Source organism: Mobula hypostoma, chromosome 1, assembly GCF_963921235.1.
Source record: "Mobula hypostoma chromosome 1, sMobHyp1.1, whole genome shotgun sequence".
Lineage (NCBI taxonomy): Eukaryota > Metazoa > Chordata > Chondrichthyes > Myliobatiformes > Myliobatidae > Mobula > Mobula hypostoma.
Genome location: NC_086097.1, coordinates 847,973 through 875,565, shown reverse-complemented (window position 1 = coordinate 875,565; position 27,593 = coordinate 847,973). Strand labels below are relative to the sequence as shown.

The 27,593-nt window shown below is 47.4% G+C and overlaps 1 protein-coding gene across 3 annotated transcripts; it reads right to left on the bottom strand.

Annotated features, from left to right (window-relative positions):
- Positions 1–3,436: 3,436 nt before the first annotated feature.
- zdhhc22 (zinc finger DHHC-type palmitoyltransferase 22) lies at positions 3,437–25,856 on the bottom strand. Of its 3 annotated transcripts, none has more exons than XM_063055099.1 (2): positions 25,534–25,856; positions 3,437–5,104 (listed from the first exon to the last, which is right to left on the bottom strand). In XM_063055099.1, exon 2 carries the CDS (start codon positions 5,086–5,088, stop codon positions 4,309–4,311), a length of 780 nt encoding a protein of 259 aa, XP_062911169.1. In that variant the 5' UTR covers positions 5,089–5,104; positions 25,534–25,856; the 3' UTR covers positions 3,437–4,308. The 3 variants fall into 3 exon arrangements, with proteins under 3 accessions (XP_062911169.1, XP_062911249.1, XP_062911110.1); XM_063055179.1 differs by lacking the exon at positions 25,534–25,856 and adding an exon at positions 22,304–22,409; XM_063055040.1 differs by lacking the exon at positions 25,534–25,856 and adding an exon at positions 22,346–22,365.
- Positions 25,857–27,593: the final 1,737 nt, after the last annotated feature.

Genomic DNA, 27,593 nt, shown 5'->3' with positions numbered 1-27,593 from the left:
TTCAGGCCCCTGTTCAGCACAACATGATGGGTGGTAGGAGTTGTTCCTGTGTTGTATACTTCTCTGCTTCAACAGACTAGAATTACTATCATTAGCTGTTACAAAGCAGCATTCAACACTCATCTCAAATAATTTGCCTCTAATTGTCCTGTATTGATCTGCACATTCGTCTTGCCATGAGCAAATGTTCATCAGGTTGATTCCTGGAATGAAAATGCTGGTATATGAAGAGGAATTAGCCCCTATAGGCTCATATTCACCAGAAATGAGAAGACAGAGTCCCTATTCTTCTATATGTTGTCTATTTAAATAAACTCAATAATTGTATCTGACTCTACCATGTCCTCTGGCAGTGAGTCTCTGTGTAAAAAAACAAAACTTGCCTTCGAAATTGCCTTTAAATTTTTCCTTTCTCACCTGAAGTATTTGCCCTCATATTTAGGATATGCTTGACTGTAGAGAAAAGATTCAGACCACCTGGGTCGTAGATGAGTACTGCACCAGTTGCCTCCATCTTTCGCGGTTGTGGGTGGGTGCCTGGGTTGTAGCAAAGCTCTCTCTGGTCCACTCTGCAGTGTTGTCTGCCCATTTCTTCCTCTGTCTGCCCATTTTTCTTTTCCCCTGCACCGTTCCCTGAAGAATGATCTTTGAAAGTCCACTTGACCTTGTTATGTGGCCATACCATCTCAGTTCCTCTTCTTTACTGTGCGCAGTAGATCTTCATAGTATCTCATGTGCTGGGTGGTGGTTCTTTATACATTGTTGTTTGAGACATGGTCTGTATAGGAGATGCTGAGGAGATGTCCATGATGTGTATGCATACAAGAAGATGGAGAGCAGAAGTGCATGCAGAAGTTTCAGTCTGGATCTGATATTGTCTCTCCGGATTGGTTTTAGTTTCAGTCTGGATCTGATATTGTCTCTCCGGATTGGTTTTAGTTTCAGTCTGGATCTGATATTGTCTCTCCGGATTGGTTTTAGTTTCAGTCTGGATCTGATATTGTCTCTCCGGATTGGTTTTAGTTTCAGTCTGGATCTGATATTGTCTCTCCGGATTGGTTTTAGTTTCAGTCTGGATCTGATATTGTCTCTCCGGATTGGTTTTAGTTTCAGTCTGGATCTGATATTGTCTCTCCGGATTGGTTTTAGTTTCAGTCTGGATCTGATATTGTCTCTCCGGATTGGTTTTAGTTTCAGTCTGGATCTGATATTGTCTCTCCGGATTGGTTTTAGTTTCAGTCTGGATCTGATATTGTCTCTCCGGATTGGTTTTAGTTTCAGTCTGGATCTGATATTGTCTCTCCGGATTGGCTTTAGTTTCAGTCTGGATCTGATATTGTCTCTCCGGATTGGTTTTAGTTTCAGTCTGGATCTGATATTGTCTCTCCGGATTGGTTTTAGTTTCAGTCTGGATCTGATATTGTCTCTCCGGATTGGTTTTAGTTTCAGTCTGGATCTGATATTGTCTCTCCGGATTGGCTTTAGTTTCAGTCTGGATCTGATATTGTCTCTCTGGATTGGTTTTAGTTTCAGTCTGGATCTGATATTGTCTCTCCGGGTTGGTTTTAGTTTAGCCAGAGTTGCTGTTATTTGGACTGTCCTTGCAAGGACTTCAGGTTTTGATCCTTCTTGATTGATGATGGCACTAAGATACTTGAATCCTTTGACAGTAGCTGGACCTTGTCCACTGTGACTTCTGTTGTGATTGACTCCTCACTGTGTCTCATCAGCTTGGTTTTCTCCGTGCTGATCTTCATGCCATATCTGCTCGATGTATCGTCCAGATGGTTCACAAGGCAGGGCAATTCATCCTCACTTCCTGCCAGCCCATCAATGAACCTGAGTTGGTTATGATCTGTCCTCCAATGCTGACTGTGCCGATATGATCTTCCAAGGCACCTGTCATTATTTGCTCCAGAAAAATGTTGAATAGTGTAGGTGAAAGGAAGCAGCCTTGTCAGTCTCCAACTGATGTGTGGAACCACTCTCCAAATGTGCCTTGAACAAGTACCACATTGCCAGCTTTGGTGTAGAGCTGCTTAATGGCTTGGATCAGCTTCTGGCCCAAGTTGTATCTCTTCATTGTGGTCCAGAGTGCATCATGTCACACCCTATCTAATGCCTTCTTGAAGTCTATGAACACGTGGAAGATGTCCTGTTGTATTTCTTGCACAGTACTTGGAGGTTAAATATCTGTTTTCTTGTGCTTCTTCCACTTTTGTATCCAGCTTGCTCTTCAGCGATTTTTCTTCTGCTGTGGTTTAGTCTGTTCAAGATTACTTTCAACATCACTTTGCTTGCATGGTTGATAAAACTTATGATTCAATAATTCTGGCACTGCTATAAGTTCTCTTTCTTGGGGAGAGTGATGATGAGTGATTTTGTCCAGGGTGTTGGCCATTGCCCAGACGGCCAGATTTGGTAACAGATATTGGTGAGGATGTCTATCACTGTCTCTCCTCCATGTTTTATCAGCTCAACCAGGATATTCACTATTCCTGCAGCTTTCCCATTCTTCAGCTATCTTATGGTTGCTTCCACAGAATTGGAAAGTCATTGTTGTTTGACAAGTCATCATCTAACTTTATAAATGTCTATCAGGACATCCCTCAGCCTCCTTCACTCCAGGGAAGACAGCCCAGCCTGTCGAATCTCTCCCCATGTCTAAAGTCCTCCATTTCAGGCATCATCCTAGTGACTTTCTACTCTCTCCTGTGAAACCACTCCTTTCCTATCATGACCAGAACTGCACACAGTGTAGCTCAGGCATAATCCTGGTGAATCTCCAGTGAAACCACTTCCTTGCCCTGGTGACCAGATGCATACAGTGCATTTCAGATATCATCCTAGTGAATCTCCAGTGAAACCACTTCCTTCCTTTCGTGTCTGGAACTGCAGACAGTGTAGTCTATCCAGTGTTTTGTACAGTTACAACTTTACATGCAAACTTTTAGACTCTGTACCCTAATTTATGAAGGCGAGCATGTCATATGCCTTCTTTACCATCCTACCTACCCGTGCAATGCTTTCAGTGAGCTATGGGCAGATCAAGGAAGGAACTTTAAAAAGGCTGAGCACGGTAAGATTAAATGCTTTTTATTACTGACAGGTCGAGCCAGGAGGCGATCAAAGAGAGAAATCTCTCAAGTAGCAGCCATTTTGGTTGCTTCACGGTGATCTGGGCTTTGAGAAGGATGCAGACAGGATTAGAAGGTATATAGACAGGCTAAGGTAAAGTGCAAGGAAGTGTCAGATTGAATGTAATGTGGAAAAATGTAAGTTCATCCATTTTGGCAGAAAAACTATAAATTGAAACATCAGGGAGACTGAAAAGAGTTGCTGTTCAGAGGGGTGCAGGTACCTGTGCAAGGAACAGTCTGCTGGAGAAATGAGCAAATCAGTCAGCATCTGTGATGGGAATGGGACGGTTGATGTGGAGGGGTGCAGGTACCTGTGCAAGGAACAGTCTGCTGGAGAAATGAGCAAATCAGTCAGCATCTGTGATGGGAATGGGACGGTTGATGTGGAGGGGTGCAGGTACCTGTGCAAGAAACAGTCTGCTGGAGAAATGAGCAAATCAGTCAGCATCTGTGATGGGAATGGGACGGTTGATGTTTCAGGACTGAGAGTGTAGAGGGGAGATGGTCAGTGTAAAGAGAGAGGGTGGGTGAGGGTGAGACAGGAGCCTGAGTCGTTGGTGGATTGAGGAGTGGTGTAGATAGTGAAGGATAACTCCCAAACTAGTGGCGCAGTAGACAGTGAAGTATGTTAGGCACAAGGGATAAGTTAGTTGAGCATTTCATTGCTAATTTTAATTAGTTTGGTACAATTTAAGTAGTATTTAAACATTTAAATTAGTAGGACACCACTGTAGTGTAGCGGTTAGTGCAACGCTAACACAACATGGGACATTGAAGTTCAGAGTGCATTTCCTGCATCTTCTGCAAGGAATTTGTACATTTTCCTGTGACCGCTTGGGTTTTCTCCGAATGCTCTGGTTTCCCCCCACAGTCCAAAGATATTCCAGTTAGTAGGTTAATTAGTCATTGTAAATTGTCCGGCTAGGGTTAAGTAGGTGAGTTTTTGGGTGGTGCAGCTCTTTGGGCTGGAAGAGCTCGAATGGCAGGAAACATGAGAAATTCTGAATATTGATATACAGTACATGTGATGTATAAATCCAAATCATTGGGCCTAGGAAACTGGGGGATCATTGGGAATTCTGCACAGTGGGTTTGAGGAAGCAGGAAGATTATCAAGAATTCTGCACAGTGGGTTTGGGGAAGCAGGAAGATTGATGGGAATTCAGTTCTATTTATCCTTTGGATCCACATGTACTGTTGGAATTGGGAAGAAGAATCCCAGTAACCAACGCTTCCCGAATACGTCCTGGAGGTTAACCCCCCATGGAGTGCAGCGAACTGCAGGCAACCCCTTCTTCAGGTGGTACCAGGTCCGGCCCCGGGCTACCAGCAGGATCTGCTGGCAGCAGAAGCCAGCGCAGGTGAGTCCGATGCCCAGCCAGATGTAGAGCATGAGGACGAGGAATAGCTGAAAAGATGGGATCATACTGAAGAAGAAGTGAAAGAAGGAGAGAGGGAGGAGGGTGAGGAAGGTGAGGGGATTCTCGAAGGAGAGATGGTATTCGATGCTCAGGTAGGCCACACCTACCACCAGGGAGTAGAGGCAAACAATGGAGGTGTACCAGCCGAACATGAGGAAGTAGCGCATGTTCCTGTTGCCTATACAATTGGCGGTGAAGAAGCAGTGATGGTCTCGCTTCAGGATGACCTTACTGCAGAGTTTACAGAAGTGACTGCCTGGCTGCAGTGTGGGGCTGCTCTCACTCGACACTCTGCCGCCCCGCAGGCTCTCCGAAGGGTACCACAGAATCAGGAAGTAGTTGCCCAGGACGTTCACTGACACGTAGAGGAAGAAGGTAAAATGGAAGCCGCAGTGGGACCAGGGTCGGCGGAAGTCATCAGCGAAGATGGTGGGAATGAAGACAAAGCTCTGAAGGATGAGGGTGGTAATGGAGACGGCAAGGAAGTAGGAAGGCGCAATGGTGTTCAAAATCTTCAGCTTCAGCATCCTAGACCATTCCTCCCTACAGAGAGAACACAGTTCATTTGCAACTCCTCCTGTTGTGGAGCAGGGTTTACAGAACCTTAGACAAAGAGTCATAGAACAGTACAACACAGAAACAGGCCCTTTGCCCCATCAAACTGTTATTCTGCTTAGCCCCATTGACCTGCCCCTGGATAAACCTCCATACCCCTACCTAACCAAACTTCTCTTAAATGTTGAAACCAAATCTGCATTCACCACTTCTGTTGAGAGCTTGCTCCACATTCTTGACCCCCTCTGAGTGAAGAAGTTTTCCTTCATGTTCCCCTTAAATATTTCAGCTTTCATGCTAAACCCATGTCTTCTTTCTTGTTCTAGTCTCAGACAACCTCAGTTGAAAAAGCCTGTTTGCATTTATCCTCTCTACACTCCTCATAATTTTGTATACCTCCACCAAATCTCCTCTCTTTCATCTATGTTCTTGGGACTAAAGTCCTAACCTATTTGGTCCTCAAGTCCTGGCAACATTGTTGTAAATTTTCTCTGTACTCTGATGCTGAGGGACAAGGTCCTAAAGTGACTACCGCTCCCTTCTGATGCAGGAGACCCTGACATTAATTATGGGTTTGGGAAATGCAGGAATTATCAGGCATTCTGCACACTAGTTTCGTGAAGCACCGGAAAGGTTCTGGCAAAATCCTTGTAAATTTTCTCTGTACTCCTTTAATCATATTGACATCTTTCCTGTGGGTACTTTTCCTAGTCTTCACTAGTTGGAGTATGTGACGTGGCCCCAGAATGTTCCACGATCCCAGTCAGAAACTTAACGTCCTTCCAAACCGCAGGAAACACAGATATGCAGATGCAAGGGTCAACATCCGACTAACAGACAGGAACTGGTGAAGAACCACAGGTGCTCAGTTTTGTGGTAACTGTCTCTTCTGAAGACATGGTTAGAGCAGCATTGTTAACTAGCAGTCAGTGCGTCACTTCTGAGTGCCGGTGATTACCGAATGGAGTTCAATTCCTGCAGGGTTGGTAAGAACTTTGTACATTGTCCCCGTGACCAGATGGGTTTCAAGGATCAAGGAAGCATCAACTTTGTTTGCCGTATACATTTACATGTATTAGGAACTTGCCGCGGTGTGTTTTCACACATGCAACAAAAACAACATTCAACGGAATGAGAAAAGGCAATAAAAGAAGGCATCAAACTAAAAATTGTGCATAAAAAGTCGCCAAGAATAGTGGGAAACTGGAAGATCAGTAAAACTTTAAAAAGCAACAAAGTACCACAAAGCGAGCAATAAAGAAAGGGAAGCTAGATTATAAAAATAAACTGGCACAAAATATCAAAACAGATAGTAAAAGTTCTGGGGAAGGTGAGACCTGTACAGATTGGATGGATTGCACCTGAACTCGAGGGGGAGCAATATCCTTGCAGGTAGGTTTGCTAGCAGGGTTCGGGAGGGTTTAAACTAATTTGTAAGGGGGATGGGACCCGGAGTGACAGAGCAGTGAAAGAAGTGTGTGGAGTAAAACCAGATCTAACATATAGAGAGGCTTTGAGGAAAGAGAAGCAGAATAAACGGTGTAAAGGTAGTAAGATAGAAGGGCTAAACTGTGTGTACCTCAATGCAAGAAGCATCAGGAACAAAGGTGATGAACTGAGAGCTTGGATACATACATGGAATTATGATGTTGTGGCCATTACAGAGACTTGGCTGGCACCAGGACAGGAATGGATTCTCAATATTCCTGGATTTCACTGCTTTAAAAGGGATAGAGAGGGTGGAAAAAGGGGAGGAGGGGTGGCATTACTGGTCAGGGATACTATTACAGCTACAGAAAGGGTGGGTAATGTAGCAGGATCCTCTTTTGAGTCAGTATGGGTGGAAGTCAGGAACAGGAAGGGAGCAGTTACTCTATTGGGGGTATTCTATAGGCCCCCTGGTAGCAGCAGAGATACAGAGGAGCAGATTGGGAGGCAGATTTTGGAAAGGCGCAAAAATAACAGGGTTGTTATCATGGGTGACTTTAACTTCCCTAATATTGATTGGCACCTGATTAGTTCCAAGGGTTTAGATGGGGCAGAGTTTGTTAAGTGTGTCCAGGACGGATTCCTGTCACAGTATGTGGACAGGCCGACCAGGGGGGATGCCATACTAGATCTAGTACTAGGTAATGAACTGGGTCAGGTCACAGATCTCTCAGTGGGTGAGCATCTGGGGGACAGTGACCACCGCTCCCTGGCCTTTAGCATTATCATGGAAAAGGATAGAATCAGAGAGCACAGGAAAATTTTTAATTGGGGAAAGGCAAATTATGAGGCTATAAGGCTAGAACTTGCGGGTGTGAATTGGGATGATGTTTTTGCAGGGAAATGTACTATGGACATGTGGTCGATGTTTAGAGATCTCTTGCGGGATGTTAGGGATAAATTTGACCTGGTGAGGAAGATAAAGAATGGTAGGGTGAAGGAACCACGGGTGACAAGTGAGGTGGAAAATCTAGTCAGGTGGAAGAAGGCAGCATACATGAGGTTTAGGAAGCAAGGATCAGATGGGTCTATTGAGGAATATAGGGAAGCAAGAAAGGAGCTTAAGAAGGGGCTGAGAAGAACAAGAAGGGGGCATGAGAAGGCCTTGGCAAGTAGGGTAAAGGAAAACTCCAAGACATTCTTCAATTATGTGAAGAAAAAAGGATGACAGGAGTGAAGGTAGGACCAATTAGAGATAAAGGTGGGAAGATGTGGCCTGGAGGCTGTGGAAGTGAGCGAGGTCCTCAATGAATACTTCTCTGGTATTCACCAATGAGAGGGAACTTGATGATGGTGAGGACAATATGAGTGAGGTTGATGTTCTGGAGCATGTTGATATTAAGGGAGAGGAGGTGTTGGAGTTGTTAAAATACACTAGGACAGATAAGTCCCCGGGGCCTGATGGAATATTCCCCATGCTGCTCCACGAGGCGAGAGAAGAGATTGCTGACCCTCTGGCTAGGATCTTTATGTCCTCGTTGTCCACGGGAATGGTACCGGAGGATTGGAGGGAGGCGAATATTGTCACCTTGTTCAAAAAAGGTAGTGGGGATAGTCCAGGTAATTATAGACCAGTGAGCCTTACGCCTGTGGTGGGAAAGCTGTTGGAAAAGATTCTTAGGGATAGGATCTATAGGCATTTAGAGAATCATGGTCTGATCAGGGACAGTCAGCATGGCTTTGTGAAGGGCAGAATGTGTCTAACAAGCCTGATAGAGTTCTTTGAGGAGGTGACCAGGCATATAGATGAGGGTAGTGCAGTGGATGTGATCTATATGGATTTTAGTAAGGCATTTGACAAGGTTCCACACGGTAGGCTTATTCAGAAAGTTAGAAGGCATGGGATCCAGGGAAGTTTGGCCAGGTGGATTCAGAATTGGCTTGCCTGCAGAAGGCAGAGGGTGGTGGTGGAGGGAGTACATTCAGATTGGAGGATTGTGACTAGTGGTGTCCCACAAGGATCTGTTCTGGGACCTCTATTTTTCGTTATTTTTATTAACGACCTGGATGTGGGGGTAGAAGGGTGGGTTGGCAAGTTTGCAGACGACACAAAGGTTGGTGGTGTTGTAGATAGTGTAGAGGATTGTCAAAGATTGCAGAGAGACATTGATAGGATGCAGAAGTGAGCTGAGAAGTGGCAGATGGAGTTCAACCCAGAGAAGTGTGAGGTGGTACACTTTGGAAGGAGAAACTCCAAGGCAGAGTACAAAGTAAATGGCAGGATACTTGGTAGTGTGGAGGAGCAGAGGGATCTCGGGGTACATGTCCACAGATCCCTGAAAGTTGCCTCACAGGTGAATAGGGTAGTTAAGAAAGCTTATGGGGTGTTAGCTTTCATAAGTCGAGGGATAGAGTTTAAGAGTCGCGATGTAATGATGCAGCTCTATAAAACTCTTAGGCCACTCTTGGAGTACTGTGTCCAGTTCTGGTCACCTCACTATAGGAAGGATGTGGAAGCATTGGAAAGGGTACAGAAGAGATTTACCAGGACACTGCCTGGTTTAGAAAGTATGCATTATGATCAGACATTAGGGGAGCTAGGGCTTTACTCTTTGGAGAGAAGGAGGATGACCGGAGACATGACAGAGGTGTACAAGATAATAAGAGGAATAGATAGAGTGGATAGCCAGCACCTCTTCCCCAGGGCACCACTGCTCAATACAAGAGGACATGGCTTTAAGGTAAGGGGTGGAAAGTTCAAGGGGGATATTAGAGGAAGGTTTTTTACTCAGAGAGTGGTTGGTGCGTGGAATGCACTGCCTGAGTCAGTGGTGGAGGCAGATACACTAGTGAAGTTTAAGAGACCACTAGACAGATATATAGAGGAATTTGAGGTGGGGCCTTATATGGGAGGCAGGGTTTGAGGGTCGGCACAACATTGTGGGCCGAAGGGCCTGCACTATGCTGTACTATTCTATGTTCTATGTTCTAATTATATAAAGCGGAAAAGAATGGATAAAGTGAACGTAGGTCCCTTGGAGGACGAGAAGGGGGAATTGATTTTGGGTAATGAGGAAATGACAGTCTTTGGATGACTATTTTGTGTCTGTCTTCATAGTGGAGGACACATCTAACATCCTAAAGAGAAATGCTATGAATGCAATGGGAGGTGAAGATCTCGATACAATAGCTATCACTAAAAAGATAGTGCTGAGTTAACTTATGGGCCTAAAGATAGCTATGTCCCCTGGTCCTGATGGAATGCATCCCAGGGTACTGAAAGAAATGACATAAGTTATAGTAGAGGTTTTGGTGATAATTTACCAAAATTCTCTGGTCTCTGGGCAGGTCCCAGCAGATGGGAAGATGGCGAATGTCATGCCGCTGTTCATAAAAGAATGTAGGCAAAAAAAAACCAAGTAACTATAAGCCAGTTAGTTTAACATTTGTAGTTGGGAAAATGCTTGAAGCTATCATTAAAGAAGAAATAGCAAGGCATCTGGAAAGAAGTGGATCCATCTGGCAGAGGCAGCATGGATTCAGCAAAGGCAGGTCCTGTTTGGCAAACTTACTGAAGTTCTTTGAGGATATAATAAGCGCAGTGGGAGGGGAAAAGATGGATGTTATTTATTTGGATTTCCAGAAGATGTTCGGTAAGGCGCCGCATGAAAGACTTATCCATAAGATAAGGATGCATAGACTTGGGGGTGATGTACCAATAGCTGGTTAACCAATAGAAAACAGAGAGTTGGGGTACAACTGTTTCCACTGTGCATGTACCATATTTGTGAGGTTGCAGTTGGGCTGAGTGTAGTTGAGTAGCGAGGAATTGGGATTCTGGTGACAATCTATGGAGAATTAGGGCCAGTGCCTGTGATGCTGCCCCAGTTATTTTCCATTGTGCATGTGCCTTACTGTATCTGTGCACATGACAATAAACTCTGCCAGGCGTGGGAAAGGGACAGAAAGCTGCAGTTAAAGCCACAACCAGATCAGCCAAGACACTAAATAACAGATTAGGCTTGAGGATCCAATCAGCTAACCCCATTCCTCTCCACGTTAAAAGAAACACACAAAATGCTGGATGAACTCAGCAGGTCAGGCAGCATCTAAGGAAATTTTAAAGAGTCAAGGTTGGTGTTGAGATCCTTCATTTGGACTGGAAAGGAAGGGACAGAAGACAGAATAAGAATTTTGGAGCATCACAATCTGTCTACTGGAGATCAGCCAAGATAATGGGGGGATAGCAGTGAAGAAGTGTCTCACTGAACTCCCATGGAAAGCAGGAGGAAAGCCTCTACAGGATAGACATCCGCCTAAGGCAGGGGTTCCCAAACTGGAGTTCACAGACTCCCGATTAATAGTTAGAGTGCATGGCATAAAAAAGGTTGTGAACTCCTGGTCTAAGGGATTTCTGTCCAGAGATGTTATCTGACCTGCTGGGTTCATCCAGCATTTTGTGTGTGTTGCTCTGGGTTTTCAGCATCTGCAGAAACCCTTGTCTCCTGTCTGGGTTTTCCGATTGGCTAACCCAACTCCCATCCGGGTTTTCTTTTTAACTTTATTTACCCGTCAGAAACAGTCATTTTCAGATCGTCAGTGTCATGAAATATCCAAGGAACTGCTGCACCAGCTTATGTCCTCCTGTGTGGCCTCTGTCAGGAGGCCGGAGGCAATGTGTCCTCCTGTGTTGCCTCTGTCAGGAGGCTGGAGGCCGGAGGCAATGTGTCCTCCTGTGTTGCCTCTGTCAGGAGGCCGGAGGCCGGAGGCAATGTGTCCTCCTGTGTTGCCTCTGTCAGGAGGCCGGAGGCCGAAGGAAATGTGGAAGCTCTGGACGACACTACAACTGGTGAGGGAGGAGTAAGAACACCGAGAGGTAAAGTGGGGGCAGCTACTACATAACCAAGCTGGCCAGAAGATTCTGCCCCCAGGGCTCGTGTGTGGAGTTGACCAAAATATCCTGTATCCAGGGGTCAGGGCTGGTCAGAATATCCCGTCCCCAGGGGTTGGGTGTGGAATTGGCCAGAATCCCTCATCCCCTGGGGTTGGATGTAGAGCTGACCTGAATCTCTAGTCTCCAGGGGTTGGGTATGGAGCTCACCAAAATCCCCCACCCCGGGGTCATGTGTGGAGCTGGCCAGAGCCTTCCATCCCATAGGGGTCGTGTGAGTAACTGGCCAGAATATCCCATCCCCTGGTGTCGGGTGTGGACCTGACTAGTATCTCCCGTCCCCAGCGATCAGGTGTGGTGCTGGCCAGAGTCTGCAGTCCACCACAGGTCTGATGTGAAGCTGACGAGAATCTCCCATCCCCAGGGGTCTGATGTGAAGCTGACGAGAATCTCCCATCCCCAGGGGTCTGATGTGAAGCTGACTAGAATCTCCCATCCCCAGGGGTCTGATGTGAAGCTGACTAGAACCTCCCATCCCCAGGGGTCTGATGTCGAGCTGATGAGAATCTCCCATCCCCAGGGGTCTGATTTGAAGCTGACGAGAATCTCCCATCCCCAGGGGTCTGATGTGAAGCTGACGAGAATCTCCCATCCCCAGGGGTCTGATGTGAAGCTGACTAGAATCTCCCATCCCCAGGGGTCTGATGTGAAGCTGACGAGAATCTCCCATCCCCAGGGGTCTGATGTGGAGCTGACTAGAATCTCCTGTCCCCAGCGACTGGGTGTGGAGCTGGCCACAATCTTCCATCTGCCAAGGAGCTGGCCCCCATCCCCAGAGGTCTGGTGTGGAGCTGACTAGAATGTCCCATGCCCCTGGGGAGGGGAAATTCTGGTCAGCTACACAAGCAAACCCTGGGGGATAGCGGATTCTCATATAACCACACCAGTCCCCGGTGGGGGGGGGGCAGGAGATTCTGGTCAGCTACATACCCGACGCCTGGGGAAGGGAGATTCGGGCCAGTCAGCTCCACACCAGACCCCTGGGAATGAGAGTTTCTGGCCAGCTCCTTAGCTGACCCCTGGGGATAGGAGATTTGGGCCAGCACCACACCTGACTCCTGGTGGCCAGAATCTCCCATCCCCCAGGGGTCAGGTAAGGAGCTGGACAGAAGGTCCTGTGTGTGGAGTTGGCCAGAATTTCTTATTCCCAGGTGTTGGATGTGGAGCTGGCCAGAATCTCCTGTCCCCCAGGGATCTGGCATGGAGAAGTCCAGAATGTCCCCTCCCCCAGGGGTCGAGTGTGGAGCAGACCAGAAACTCCTGTCCCCAGGGGTCACTCTGGAGCTGTCTACAATCTGCCATTCCTAGGTGTCAGGTGTGGAGCTGCACAGGATCTCTCATTTCCCCCAAGTGTCAGGTGTGGAGTTGGACAGAATCTTGCGTCCCCAGGGGTTACGTTTGGAGGAGGCCAGAATCTCCCATCCCCAGGATCTGGTGTGCGGATGGCCAGAATCTCCCATCCCCAGGATCTGGTGTGCACATGGCTAGAATCTCCCATCCTCAGGATCCGGTGTGCGGATGGCCAGAATCTCCCATCCCCAGGATCCGGTGTGCGGCTGGCCAGAATTCCTCATCCCCAGGATCCGGTGTGCACATGGCCAGAATCTCCCATCCCCAGGATCCGGTGTGCGGATGGCTAGAATCTCCCATCCCCAGGATCCGGTGTGCGGATGGCTAGAATCTCCCATCCCCAGGATCCGGTGTGCGGATGGCTAGAATCTCCCATCCCCAGGATCCGGTGTGCACATGGCCAGAATCTCCCATCCCCAGGATCCGGTGTGCGGATGGCCAGAATCTCCCATCCCTAGGATCCGGTGTGCACATGGCCAGAATCTCCCATCCCCAGGATCCGGTGTGCGGATGGCCAGAATCTCCCATCCCCAGGATCCGGTGTGCACATGGCTAGAATCTCCCATCCTCAGGATCCGGTGTGCGGATGGCCAGAATCTCCCATCCCCAGGATCTGGTGTGCGGATGGCGAGAATCTCCCATCCCCAGGATCCGGTGTGCGGATGGCCAGAATCTCCCATCCCCAGGATCCGGTGTGCACATGGCCAGAATCTCCCATCCCCAGGATCCGGTGTGCGGCTGGCCAGAATCTCCCATCCCCAGGATCCGGTGTGCGGCTGGCCAGAATCTCCCATCCCCAGGATCCGGTGTGCGGATGGCCAGAATCTCCCATCCCCAGGATCCGGTGTGCACATGGCCAGAATCTCCCATCCCCAGGATCCGGTGTGCGGATGGCTAGAATCTCCCATCCCCAGGATCCGGTGTGCGGATGGCCAGAATCTCCCATCCCCAGGATCCGGTGTGCACATGGCCAGAATCTCCCATCCCCAGGATCTGGTGTGCGGATGGCTAGAATCTCCCATCCCCAGGATCCGGTGTGCACATGGCTAGAATCTCCCATCCCCAGGATCCGGTGTGCACATGGCTAGAATCTCCCATCCCCAGGATCCGGTGTGCACATGGCTAGAATCTCCCATCCTCAGGATCCGGTGTGCGGATGGCCAGAATCTCCCATCCCCAGGATCTGGTGTGCGGATGGCTAGAATCTCCCATCCCCAGGATCCGGTGTGCGGATGGCCAGAATCTCCCATCCCCAGGATCCGGTGTGCACATGGCCAGAATCTCCCATCCCCAGGATCCGGTGTGCGGATGGCTAGAATCTCCCATCCCCAGGATCCGGTGTGCGGATGGCCAGAATCTCCCATCCCCAGGATCCGGTGTGCGGATGGCTAGAATCTCCCATCCCCAGGATCCGGTGTGCACATGGCCAGAATCTCCCATCCCCAGGATCCGGTGTGCGGATGGCCAGAATCTCCCATCCCTAGGATCCGGTGTGCACATGGCCAGAATCTCCCATCCCCAGGATCCGGTGTGCGGATGGCCAGAATCTCCCATCCCCAGGATCCGGTGTGCACATGGCTAGAATCTCCCATCCTCAGGATCTGGTGTGCGGATGGCCAGAATCTCCCATCCCCAGGATCCGGTGTGCGGATGGCCAGAATCTCCCATCCCCAGGATCCGGTGTGCACATGGCTAGAATCTCCCATCCTCAGGATCCGGTGTGCGGATGGCCAGAATCTCCCATCCCCAGGATCCGGTGTGCGGATGGCTAGAATCTCCCATCCCCAGGATCTGGTGTGCACATGGCTAGAATCTCCCATCCTCAGGATTCGGTGTGCGGATGGCCAGAATCTCCCATCCCCAGGATCTGGTGTGCACATGGCCAGAATCTCCCATCCTCAGGATCCAGTGTGCGGATGGCCAGAATCTCCCATCCCCAGGATCTGGTGTGCACATGGCCAGAATCTCCCATCCCCAGGATCCGGTGTGCAGATGGCCAAAATCTCCCATCCTCAGGATCCGGTGTGCGGATGGCCAGAATCTCCCATCCCCAGGATCCGGTGTGCGGATGGCTAGAATCTCCCATCCTCAGGATCCGGTGTGCGGATGGCCAGAATTCCTCATCCCCAGGATCCGGTGTGCACATGGCCAGAATCTCCCATCCCCAGGATCCGGTGTGCGGATGGCTAGAATCTCCCATCCTCAGGATCCGGTGTGCGGATGGCCAGAATTCCTCATCCCCAGGATCCGGTGTGCACATGGCCAGAATCTCCCATCCCCAGGATCCGGTGTGCAGATGGCCAAAATATCAGAATCCAAATCTGAATCCGGTTTGTTATCACCGGCGTATGACGTGAAATTTGTTAACTTAGCAGCAGCAGTTCAATGCAATACATAATATAGAAGAGAAAAGAAATAATAATAATAATTATTATTATTATTATTATTATTATTATAAATAAATAAATAAATAAATTATGGTATACGTATATTGAATAGATTAAAAAAATGCAAAAAAACAGAAATACTGTATATTAAAAAAAGTGAGGAAGCATCCAAGAGTTCAATGTCCATTTAGGAATTGGATGGCAGAGGGGAAGAAGCTGTTCCTGAATCACTGAGTGTGTGCCTTCAGGTTTCTGTATCTCCTATGTGATGGTAACAGTGAGAAAAGGCCATGCCTTGGGTGCTGGAGGTCCTTAATAATGGACGCCGCCTTTCTGAGACACCACTCCTTGAAGATGTCCTGGGTACTTTGTAGGCTAATACACAAGATGGAGCCGACTAGATTTATGACCCCCTGCAGCTTCTTTCGGTCCTTTGCAGTAGCCCCTCCATACCAGACAGTGATGCAGCCTGTCAGAATGCTCTCCATGGTATATCAATAGAAGTTTTTGAATGTATTTGCTGACATACCAAAGTTCTTCAAACTCCTAATAAAGTATATCTACCCACTATCTTGCCTTAGAAACCTATAATAGAAACATAGAAAACATACAGCACAATACAGGCCCATTGGCCCACAAAGCTGTGCCAAACATGTCCCCACCTTAGAACTACCTAGGCTTACCCATAGCCCTCTATTTTTCTAAGCTCCATGTAGCCATCCAGGAGTCTCTTAAAAGACTCTATTGTTTCTGCCTCCACCACCGCCACCGGCAGCCCATTCCACGCACTCACCACTCTCTGTGTAAAAAACTTACCCCTGACATCTCCTCTGTACCTGCTTCCAAGCACCTCAAAACTATGTCCGCTCGTGCTAGCCATTTCAGCCCTCTGACTATCCACACGATCAATGCCTCATTATCTTGTACACCTCTCTCGGGTCACCTCTCATCCTCCGTCGCTCCAAGGAAAAAAGGCCAAGTTCACTCAACCTATTCTCATAAGGCATGCTCCCCAATCCAGGCAACATCCTTGCAAGTCTCCTCTGCACCCTTTCTATAGCTTCCACATCCTTCCTGTAGTGAGGCGACCAGAATTGAGCACAGTACTCCAAGTGGGGTCTGACCAGGGTCCTATGTAGCTGCAACATTACCTCTCAGCTCTTAAACTCAATCCCATGATTGATGAAGGCCAATGCACCGTATTCCTTCTTAACCACAGAGTCAACCTGCATAGCAGCTTTGAGTGTCCTATGGACTTGGACCCCAAGATCCCTCTGATCCTCCACACTGCCAAGAATCTTGCAACACTGTGTGTCTGACGGAGTGATCAGCAGCACTGGGGCTCCACAGGGGACTGTCTTGTCTCCCTTTCTCTTCACCATTTACACCTCGGACTTCAACTACTGCACAGTCTTGTCATCTTCAGAAGTTTTCTGATGACTCTGCCATAGTTGGATGCATCAGCAAGGGAGATGAGGCTGAGTACAGGGCTACGGTAGGAAACTTTGTCACATGGTGTGAGCAGAATTATCTGCAGCTTAATGTGAAAAAGACTAAGGAGCTGGTGGTAGACCTGAGGAGAGCTAAGGTACCGGTGACCCCTGTTTCCATCCAGGGTGTCAATGTGGACATGGTGGATGATTACAAATACCTGGGGATACAAATTGACAATAAACTGGACTGGTCAAAGAACACTGAGGCTGTCTACAAGAAGGGTCAGAGCCGTCTCTATTTCTTGAGGAGACTGCGGTCCTTTAACATCTGTCGGACAATGCTGAGGATGTTCTACGAGTCTGTGGTGGCCAGTGCGATCATGTTTGCTGTTGTGTGCTGGGGCAGCAGGCTGAGGGTAGCAGACACCAACAGAATCAACAAACTCATTCGTAAGGCCAGTGATGTTGTGGGGATGGAACTGGACTCTCTGACGGTGGTGTCTGAAAAGTGGATGCTGTCCAAGTTGCATGCCATCTTGGACAATGTCTCCCATCCACTACATAATGTACTGGGTGGGCACAGGAGTACATTCAGCCAGAGACTCATTCCATCGAGATGCAACACAGAGCGTCATAGGAAGTCATTCCTGCCTGTGGCCATCAAACTTTACAACTCCTCCCTTGGAGGGTCAGACACCCTGAGCCAATAGGCTGGTCCTGGATTTATTTCCTGGCATAATTTACATATTACTATTTAATTATTTATGGTTTTATTACTATTTAATTATTTATGGTGCAACTGTAATGAAAACCAATTTCCCCCAGGATCAATAAAGTATGACTATGACTATGACTATAAGACTTCTTTATAACTACATCGATATGTTGGGACCAGGTTAGATCCTCAGAGATCTTGACACCCAGGAACTTAAATCTGCTCACTCTCTCCGCTTCTGATCCCTCTACGAGGATTGGTGTGTGTTCCTTCGTCTTACCCTTCCTGAAGTCCACAATCAGCTCTTTCGTCTTACTGACGTTGAGTGCCAGGTTGTTACTGTGGCACCATTCCACTAGTTGGCATATCTCACTCCTGTACGCCCTCTTGTTACCACCTGAGATTCTACCAACAATGGTTGTGTCAACAGTAAAGTTATAGATGGTATTTGAGCTATGCCTAGCCACACAGTTATGTGTGGAGGTGGCCCGAATCTCCCATCCCCAGGAGTCAGGTGTGTAGCTGACCAGAATCTCCCGTCCCCAGAGGCTGGGTGTGGAGTGGGTCTGAATCTCCTGTACCCCAGGGGAGTCCTTAACCTGAGTAAGCAAGTAAGTCATGAGAGGACACGAAATCACAGTGAAACTTAAAAGCAGATAGACTACTTATCACTCTCTAAAGACAGGTGAATCCCACTAATGGCTGGGATCTGTGTATAATCTGGGAGAGTCAATGATCACCCATTGAATGCTACCTCTCTGACAAGATGCCAGAATCTTCCATCACCACTCTGGTTTAAAGTTCAAAGTCCCAAGTTTGTGGTCATACCTCTGTATCAGGGAGGAATCACCATGAATATGCAAGCACAGGGAGTTGTCCTGATGTCCTCAGATTTGGCCCTGGTTACGTTTCATGAGCAAAAGATTAAAGGCTTATAAGGAACTGGTCACCATCCTTCATGTGCTGGGGCCTGGCAGAAATATTTAAAATGTCGCTGTCTACAGGTGAAGTGCCGGAGGATTGGAGAGTGGCTTATGTTGTTCCGTTGTTTAAAAAAGGATCGAAAAGTAATCCAGGAAATTATAAATGCAAACAACAGGAATTCTGCAGATGCTGGAAATTCAAGCAACACACATAAAAGTTGCTGGTGAACGCAGCAGGCCAGGCAGCATCTCTAGAAAGAGGTGCAGTTAGTCCTGACGAAGGGTCTCGGCCTGAAACGTCGACTGCACCTATTCCTAGAGATGCTGCCTGGCCTGCTGCGTTCACCAGCAACTTTTATGTGTGTTCCGGGAAATTATAGGCTGGTGAGTTTAACGTCAGTAGTAGGTAAGTTATTGGAGGGAGTACTAAGAGACAGAACCTACAAGCATTTGGATAGACGGGCTTATTAGGGAGAGTCAACATGGCTTTGTGCGTGGTAGGTCATGTTTGACCAATCTGTTGGAGTTTTTCGAGGAGGTTACCAGGAAAGTGGATGAAGGGAAGGCAGTGGATATTGTCTACATGGACTTCAGTAAGGCCTTTGACAAGGTCCCGCATGGGAGGTTAGTTAGGAAAATTCAGTCACTAGGTATACATGGAGAAGTGGTAAATTGGATTAGACATTGGCTCGATGGAAGAAGCCAGAGAGTGGTGGTAGAGAATTGCTTCTCTGAGTGGAGGCCTGTGACTAGTGGTGTGCCACAGGGATCAGTGCTGGGTCCATTGTATTTGTCATCTATATCAATGATCTGGATGATAATGTGGTAAATTGGATCAGCAAGTTTGCTGATGATACAAAGATTGGATGTGTAGTAGACAGTGAGGAAGGTTTTCAGAGCCTGCAGAGGGACTTGGACCGGCTGGAAAAATGGGCTGAATAATGGCAAGATGGAGTTTAATACTGACAAGTGTGAGGTATTGCACGTTGGAAGGACAAACCAACGTAGAACATATAGGGTTAATGGTAAGGCACTGAGGAGTGCAGTGGAACAGAGGGATCTGGGAATACAGATACAAAATTCCCTAAAAGTGTCGTCACAGGTAGATAGGGTCGTAAAGAGAGCTTTTGGTACATTGGCCTTTATTAATCGAAGTACTGAGTATAAGAGCTGGAATGTTATGATGAGGTTGTATAAGGCATTGGTGAGGCCGAATCTGGAGTATTGTGTTCAGTTTTGGTCACCAAATTACAGGAAGGATATAAATAAGGTTGAAAGAGTGCAGAGAAGGTTTACAAGGATGTTGCCGGGACTTGAGAAACTCAGTTACAGAGAAAGGTTGAATAGGTTAGGACTTTATTTCCTGGAGCGTAGAAGAATGAGGGGAGATTTGATAGAGGTGTATAAAATTATGATGGGTATAGATAAAGTGAATGCAAGCAGGCTTTTTCCACTGAGGCAAGGGGAGAAAAAAAACAGAGGACATGGGTTAAGGGTGAGGGGGGGAAAGTTTAAAGGGAACATTAGTGGGGGCTTCTTCACACAGAGAGTGGTGGGAGTATGGAATGAGCTGCCAGACAAGGTGGTAAATGCGGGTTCTTTTTTAACATTTAAGAATAAATTGGACAGATACATGGATGGGAGGTGTATGGAGGGATATGGTCCGTGTGCAGGTCAGTGGGACTAGGCAGAAAATGGTTCGGCACAGCCAAGAAGGGCCAAAGGGCCTGTTTCTGTGCTGTAGTTTCTATGGTTTCTATGGTTTCTATGTGCTGTTGTCCAGTATGTCTCATCCCACTCTTTAAGAAAGGAGGAAGGCTGCAGAAAGGAAATTATAGACAAGTTAGCCTGACCTCAGTGGTTGGGAAGATTTTGGAGTCAATTGTTAAGGAAGAAGTTATGGAGTACTTGGTGACACAGGTCAAGATGGGACAAAGTCAGTATGGTTTCCTTAAGGGAAAATCTTGCCTGATGAATCTGTTGAAAATCCAAAAATCTGAGATGCAAAGGGATTTGAGAGTCCTTGTGCAGAACACACTAAAGGTTAACTTGCAGGTAGAGTTGGTGGTGTGGAAGGCAAATGCCATGTTAGCATTAATTTCAAGAGGTCTAGAATACAAGAGCAAAGATGTGACACTGAGGCTTTATACGACACTGGTGAGGCCTCACCTTGAGTATTGTGAACAGTTTTGGGTTCCTCATCTCAGAAAAAGATGTGCTGGCATTGGAGAGGGTCCAGAGGAAGTTCACAAGGATGATTCTGGGATTGAAAGGGTTATCATATGAGGAACATTTGATAGCTCTGGGTCTGTACTCACTGGAATTTAGAAGGATGAAGGCTGGATCTCATTGAAATCTTTTGAATTTTGAAATGCTTAGGCAGAGTAGATGTGGAAAGGACATTTCCCATGGTGGGAGAGTCCAGGACAAGAGGGTACAGCCTCAGGATAGAGGGACGTCCATTTAAAACAGAGATGCAGAGAAATTTCTTTAGCCAGGGGCTGGTGAATTTGTTACCACAGGCAGCTGTTGGGTGTATTTAAGGCGGAACTTGATAGGTTCTCAATTGGACACGGCAAAAAAGCTACACAGGAATGGCTCAACTGCAACAAAGTTAATGTCCTGGAGTGGCCAAGTCAGAGTCCAGACTTTAATTCAATTGAGAATTTGTGGCTGGACCTGGAAAGGGCTGTTCACTGACGATCCCCATGTAATCTGACAGAGCTTGGGTTTTGTAAAGAAGAATGGGGAAAAATTGCAGTGACCAGATGTGCAAAGCTGTTAGAGACCTATCCACACAGACTCAAGGCTGTAATTGCTGCCAAAGGTGCATCTACTAAATACTGACGTGAAGGGAATGAATACTTATGCAATCAATTATTTTGTATTTTACATTTGCAATTAATTTAGTTCACTTTGTAGAGATCTGTTTTCACTTTGCCGTGAGTCTTTTTCTGTTGATCAGTCTCAAAAAAGCCAAATTAAATCCACTGTGCTTCAATGTTGTAAAATAATAAAACATGAAAACCAGCAGGGGAGGAGGTGTGAATAATTTTTACTGGTACTGTACATGTGGGTGAGAGTGACACACTGATGGACTGGAGGTACATGTGGGTCAGATCATAAGATACAGGAGCAGAATTAAGCCACTTGTCTCATCGAGTCTGCTCTGCCATTCAATTATGGCTGATCCTGTTTCCCCTCCTCAGCTCCACTCCTCGGCCTTCTCTCTGTAAACTTTCATGCCATGTATAATCAAGAACCTATCAATATCTGCCTAAAATACACCCAACGACCTGTCCTCCACAACTGCCTATGGTAACAAATTCCAGAAATTCACCACCATCTGGCTAAAGAAATTTCTCCACATCTCCGTTTTAAATGGATGCCCCTCTAACTCGAGGCTGTGCCCTCTTGTCCTAGACTCCCTCACACTGGAAAACATCATTTCCACATCTACTCTGTCTAGGCCATTCAACACTTGAAAGGTTTCAATGAGAACCCCCTCATTCTTCTAAATTTCGGCGAGTACAGACTCAGAGCCATCAAATGTTTCTCGTATGACTACCCTTCCATTCCAGGAATTATCCCTGTGAACCTCCTCTGAACTCTTTCCAATGTCAGCACATCTTTTCTAAGATGATGAGTTCAAAAGGTTCTTGATTGAACGTGGAATCAAAGGTTACGGGGAGAAGGCTGGGAACTGGGGTTGAGGAGGAGAAGAAAAAAGGATCAGCCATGATTGAATGGTGGAGCAGACTCGATGGGCCAGACTTATGGTCAAATTTCCGGTTGAACTCAATCATAATGTGATCACTGCCTCCTAAGGATTCTTTTACATTAAGCTCCCTAATCAACTCCAGAACTTTGGATCATTACATAACACACAATGCAGTGATAGCTGATCCCCTATTAGGCTCAATGAAACGCTGCTCTTAAAAGCCATTTTGTAGGATTCAAAAAACTCACTCCCTTGAGATCCATTACCAACCTGACTTACCCAATCAATCTGCATGTTGAAATCGCCCATGACTATCATTACCTTGCCATTTTGACATGCCTTTTCTATTTCCTGTTGTAATCTGTGGTCCACATCACGGCTCCTGTTGGGAGGATTGTATATAACTGCTTTCTGGCTACTTTTACTCTTGCACTTTCTTAATTCAAGTCAGAAGAATTCAATGTCAGAGCACACTGGAAGTACATGTGGGTCACAGCGACACACTGATGAGCTAGCAGTATGTGTGGGCCAAAGCACACTGATGGGCTGGGGGTAAGTGTGGGTCAGAGTGACACACTGATGGGCTGGAGACGAAGGGGTCAGAGTGACACACTGACGGACTGGAGAGTGTAGGTCAGAGTGACACACGGACGGACTGGAGACGTGGGGGTCACAGTGACACACTGATGGGCTGGGAGTACACGTGGGCTGTAGATAATCGTGGGTCAGATCAGTACACCGATGGTCTGGAGGTATGTGTGGCTCAGAGCTTTTAAGAAAAGTAGCTTTCCTCTTCTGAAGCAAATGGGATTGTTTGTGTCAACATGTGGTCATTTTTACTGATGAAGGGTTTTGACCTGTATATCAACTGTCTATTCCCTTCATAGATGGTGCCTGATTTGCTGTGTTCCTCCACTATTTTTTTTGTGTTCCTCTAGATTTTCAGCATCTGCAGAATCTCTGCTTTTATCACACTGAGACTAGTTACTGTTGCCTTGTAAATTTAGCATGTGGGGATTGTTGGTTGTTGGTTGGTTACACGGGAATGGACATGTTTAGTCCATCAGACATAGGAACACAACTAGGCCATTTGGCACTTCAAATCTGCTCTGCCTTTACACCATGGGTAATTTCTTATCCTCTCAACCCCATTCTCCTGCATTCTCCACGTAATCTTTGACACACTGACTGATCCAGGACATATCAACTGTGCCTTTCACTGTACCCAGTGACTTGGCCTCCTCGGCTGTCTGTGGTAAATAGTGAACAGGATTAACAACAATGACCCTGGTTAACAGTGGCTATTGGCATTAATAAAACTGGAAGTTGTTGCTTGAGCAAATATTCCTGAGAATAATTAACAGTGAACCTCGTGGTGAGTGCAAGAACTGCAAATGGCATGTCTGATATCCATTCAGGAGAGGGGCCTGAGATCCAGACTGGAGAGGGGTCTGAGATTAAGGCAGGACAAGGGTCTGAGATCCAGACAGGACAAGGATCTGACATCCAGACCACAAAAGGGTCTGAGATCCAGACAGGACAAGGGTTTGAGATTAATGCAGAACAACGGTCTGAGATTAATGCAGGACAAGAGTCTGAGATCCAGGCAGGACAAGGGTCTGAGATCCAGACAAGAAAAGGGTCTAATATCCAGACAGGACAAGGATCTGACATCCAGGCAAGAAAAGGGTCTGAGATCCAGACAGGACAATGGTCTGAGATCTAGACAGGACAAGGGTCTGAGATTAAGGCAGTACAAGGGTTTGAGATCCAGGCAGGACAAGGGTCTGAGATCTAGACTGGAGAAGGGTCTGAGAATAAGGCAGGGCAAGGGTCTGATATCCAGGCAGCACAAGGGTCTGTGTTCAAAGGCAGGACAAGGGCCTGACATTCAGTCAGGACAAGGATCTGCAATCCAGACAGGACAAGGGTCTGAGATTAAGGCAGTACAAGGGTCTGAGATCCAGGAAGGACAAGCTTCTGAGATCAAGGCAGGACAAAGGTCTGACATCCAGACAGGACATGGGTCTGAGATCCAGACAGGACAAGTGTCTGAGATCCAGGCAGGACAAGGGTCTGACATCCAGACAGGACAAGGATCTGAGATCCAGACAGGAGAAGGGCCTGAGATCAAGGCAGGAGGAGGGTCCGAGATCCAGATGAGAGGGGTCTGACATCCAGACAGGACAGGGGTCTGACATCCAGACAGGACAAGGATCTGAGATCCAGACAGGACCAGGGTCTGAGATCCAGGCAGGACTAGGGTCCGCAATGTTTCTTTTTCCTTCTTCTATCCTTAGTCCATTGTTCTTTTGAAGGACATTGATGTTTTCATTATAATTTTACACTTTTCCTCTATCATATTCCCTGTGTTTGACCCTCCTTACATTTTGATTCTCTCACTGCTTCTCTCAAGGTATTTCCCGCTCTCTCTCTCTCTCTCTCTCTCTCTCTCTCTCTGTATTTGTGTTTAAATATTTCCCCTCTCTCTGCCTCATTTTCTCTGACCCTTTCTCTGTCTTACCCCGCTCTTTGTCCCTCTCTGTCTCTGTCTACCCGTCCAATTTGCCATCTCCTGCATCTTTGTTCCGTCTCTTATTCTCATTCTCCCTCTCTCCTTGTCTCTATCTCCCCCTCTCTCTGTCGCCATCTCCCACTCCCTGTATCTGTCTCCCCATCTCCCTGTTTCTCCACCACCCTCTCTGCCTCTGTCTCCACTCTCTCTGTCTCCCTTCCCATATCTCTGTCTCCATCTCCCCCTCTCTCTCTGTCTCCCCTCTCTGTCTCCATCTCCCGCTCCCTTTATCTGTCTCCCCCCTCCCTGTATCTACTCTTCCCCACTCTCTGTCTCCCTCCCTTCTTTCTGTCTGTCTCCACTTCTCTGTTTCCATCTCCCCCTCTCTGTATCCGTTTCAGCCCTCTGTCTGTCCTGTCTCTGTCTGCCCCCACTCTGTATCTGTCTCTCACTCTCACCATCTCCCGAGCTCTCCCTCCGCCTTTATGCTTGTCCCTTTCTTTTCCTCAGTATTTTGATGTGTATCCCTTTTTCTTCCTTTATGTAGTCCCGTCTCTGCCTGCCCGTTCCTTTCTCCCTTCCCCCACTCTCTCTCGCTGCGTATCTGTGTGTTTCCCCCACCATCTCACCTCCTCTTTCACTGTCAGTTGTACTCTTTTCATTTCACTGCTCTCTGTCTCTCCCCCCTCTCCCTCTCTACCTCCCATCCCCCCTCCCCGCTCCCCTCTCCCTCCCCTCCCTCTGTCTCTCTCTCTCCCCTCCCTCTGTCTCTCCCCCTCCCCTCTCCCCTCTCCCCCTCTCTCCTGTGTAGTACCTGGTGCTTGCATGTACAGACTACAGCCAGCCTTTGCTCCGTCCACAGCCTCCATTGTTCTCTCCCCTCTCCCTTCACCATGCTGAATAACAGCGGACGATGCCCTGCGCAGTCTGACTGATGGCACTGGTGTTAATGCCAGCTCTCTGGCTGCTGTTGTCAGTTTATATTGATCATTACCTGCTTCTGCAATGTCCTCGGAGAACTGTCTGTTCCGTCCCCTTGCGATGATGCTGCAGTGGTGATCCCCGCTCTGCACTGCTGCAGCTGCAGCTCTGCCGGCTCAGACTGCAGCTTCTCCGTACAGACCATTACCAATTCAGCCCCTTCCTGCCCACCCCACCTCACCAAACATCTGCACCTTCATCGCAGCGGGCATCACACTACGTAGGAGGGGAGGTTGCTCAACCCATCACAACCTGTGCTGTTTCTTCAGCAAATCTCTTCAGTTCCTTGTGTACAGCGATCTTCCCGTCCTTTCATTACTTATCCAATTTCCTTTGAAAATTCTTGACGTCTTCCAGCATTCACTATGCCAGAAGTTCTTCAGTCTCCAGTTGGATTTACCCCTCTGACTCCACTGTGTGTTCAGTGAATTACCACCAGGTCTCCACTGGCTGTTCAGTGAATTACCACCACGTCTCCACTGGCTGTTCAGTGAATTACCACCACGTCTCCACTGTGTGTTCAGTGAATTACCACCATGTCTCCACTGGCTGTTCAGTGAATTACCACCACGTCTCCACTGGCTTTTATACTTTATACTTTATTGTCACCAAACAATTGGTACTAGAATGTACAATCATCACAGTGATATTTGATTTTGTGCTTCACACTCCCTGGATTACAAATATTAAATACTAAAAATTAGTAAGTATTAAAAATTTAAATTATAACTCATAAATAGAAAATAGAAAAATAGGAAGTAAAGTAGTGCGAGAAAACCGAGAGGCAGGTCCGGATATTTGGAGGCTACGGCCCAGATCCGGGTCAGGATCCGTTCAGCAGTCTTATCACAGTTGGAAAGAAGCTGTTCCCAAATCTGGCTGTACGCGTCTTCAAGCTCCTGAGCCTTCTCCCAGAGGGAAGAGGGACGAAAAGTGAGTTGGCTGGGTGAGTCGTGTCCTTGATTATCCAGGCAGCACTGCTCCGACAGCGTGCGGTGTAAAGTGAGTCCACGGACGGAAGATTGGTTTGTGTGATGTGCTGCGCTGTATTCAGGATCTTCTGCAGCTTCTTTTGGTCTTGGACAGGACAACTTCCAAACCAGGTTGTGATGCACCCTAGAAGAATGCTTTCTACGGTGCATCTATACAAATTAGTGAGGGTTTTAGGGGACAGGCCAAATTTCTTTAGTTTTCTCAGGAAGTAAAGGCACTGGTGGGCCTTCTTGGCAGTGGACTCTGCTTGGTTGGACCAAGTCAGGTCATTTGTGATATTGACCCCGAGAAACTTAAAGCTTTTGACCTGTTCCACTTGCGCACCAGCAATGTAAATTGGGTCGTGCAGTCCGCTACTTCTTCTGAAGTCAACAACCAATTCCTTCGTCTTGCTGACATTGAGGGATGGGTTATTGTCTTCGCACCATGCCACCAGGTTCTTAATTTCCTCTCTGTACTCAAACTCATCATTACCCGAGATATGGCCTACAATTGTTGTGTCATCAGCAAACAATATATTGAGTTTGATGGAAGCTTGGCTACACAATCATGGGTGTACAGTGAGTACAGCAGGGGGCTGAGTACACAGCCTTGTGGGGCACCGGTGCTCAGAGTAATTGTAGAGGAGAGCTTGTCCCCTATTTTTACAGCCTGGGTCCTGTCTGTGAGGAAGTTGAAGATCCAGCTGCAGATCTGAGTGCTAAGGCCCAGGTTCCGGAGCTCAGGAATCAGTTTATTTGGAATGATGGTATTAAAGGCAGAGCTGTAGTCAATGAAAAGGAGCCTTGCATATGCGTCTTTATTCTCCAGGTGTTCTAAGGAGGAATGTAGGGCCAGAGAGATGGCAGCTGCCATTGACCTGTTGCTCCGGTAGGCGAATTGCAAAGCGTCGAGGTTGACTGGTAGGTGGTGGTTGATGTGTGCCATAACCAATCTCTCGAAGCACTTCATAGCAATTGATGTCAGAGCCACAGGTTGATAGTCATTCAGGCATGCCACCATGTCTCCACTGGTTGTTCAGTGGATTGCCACCATGTCCCCCCGCCCCCCCCCCGGCTGTACAATGGATTACCACCATGT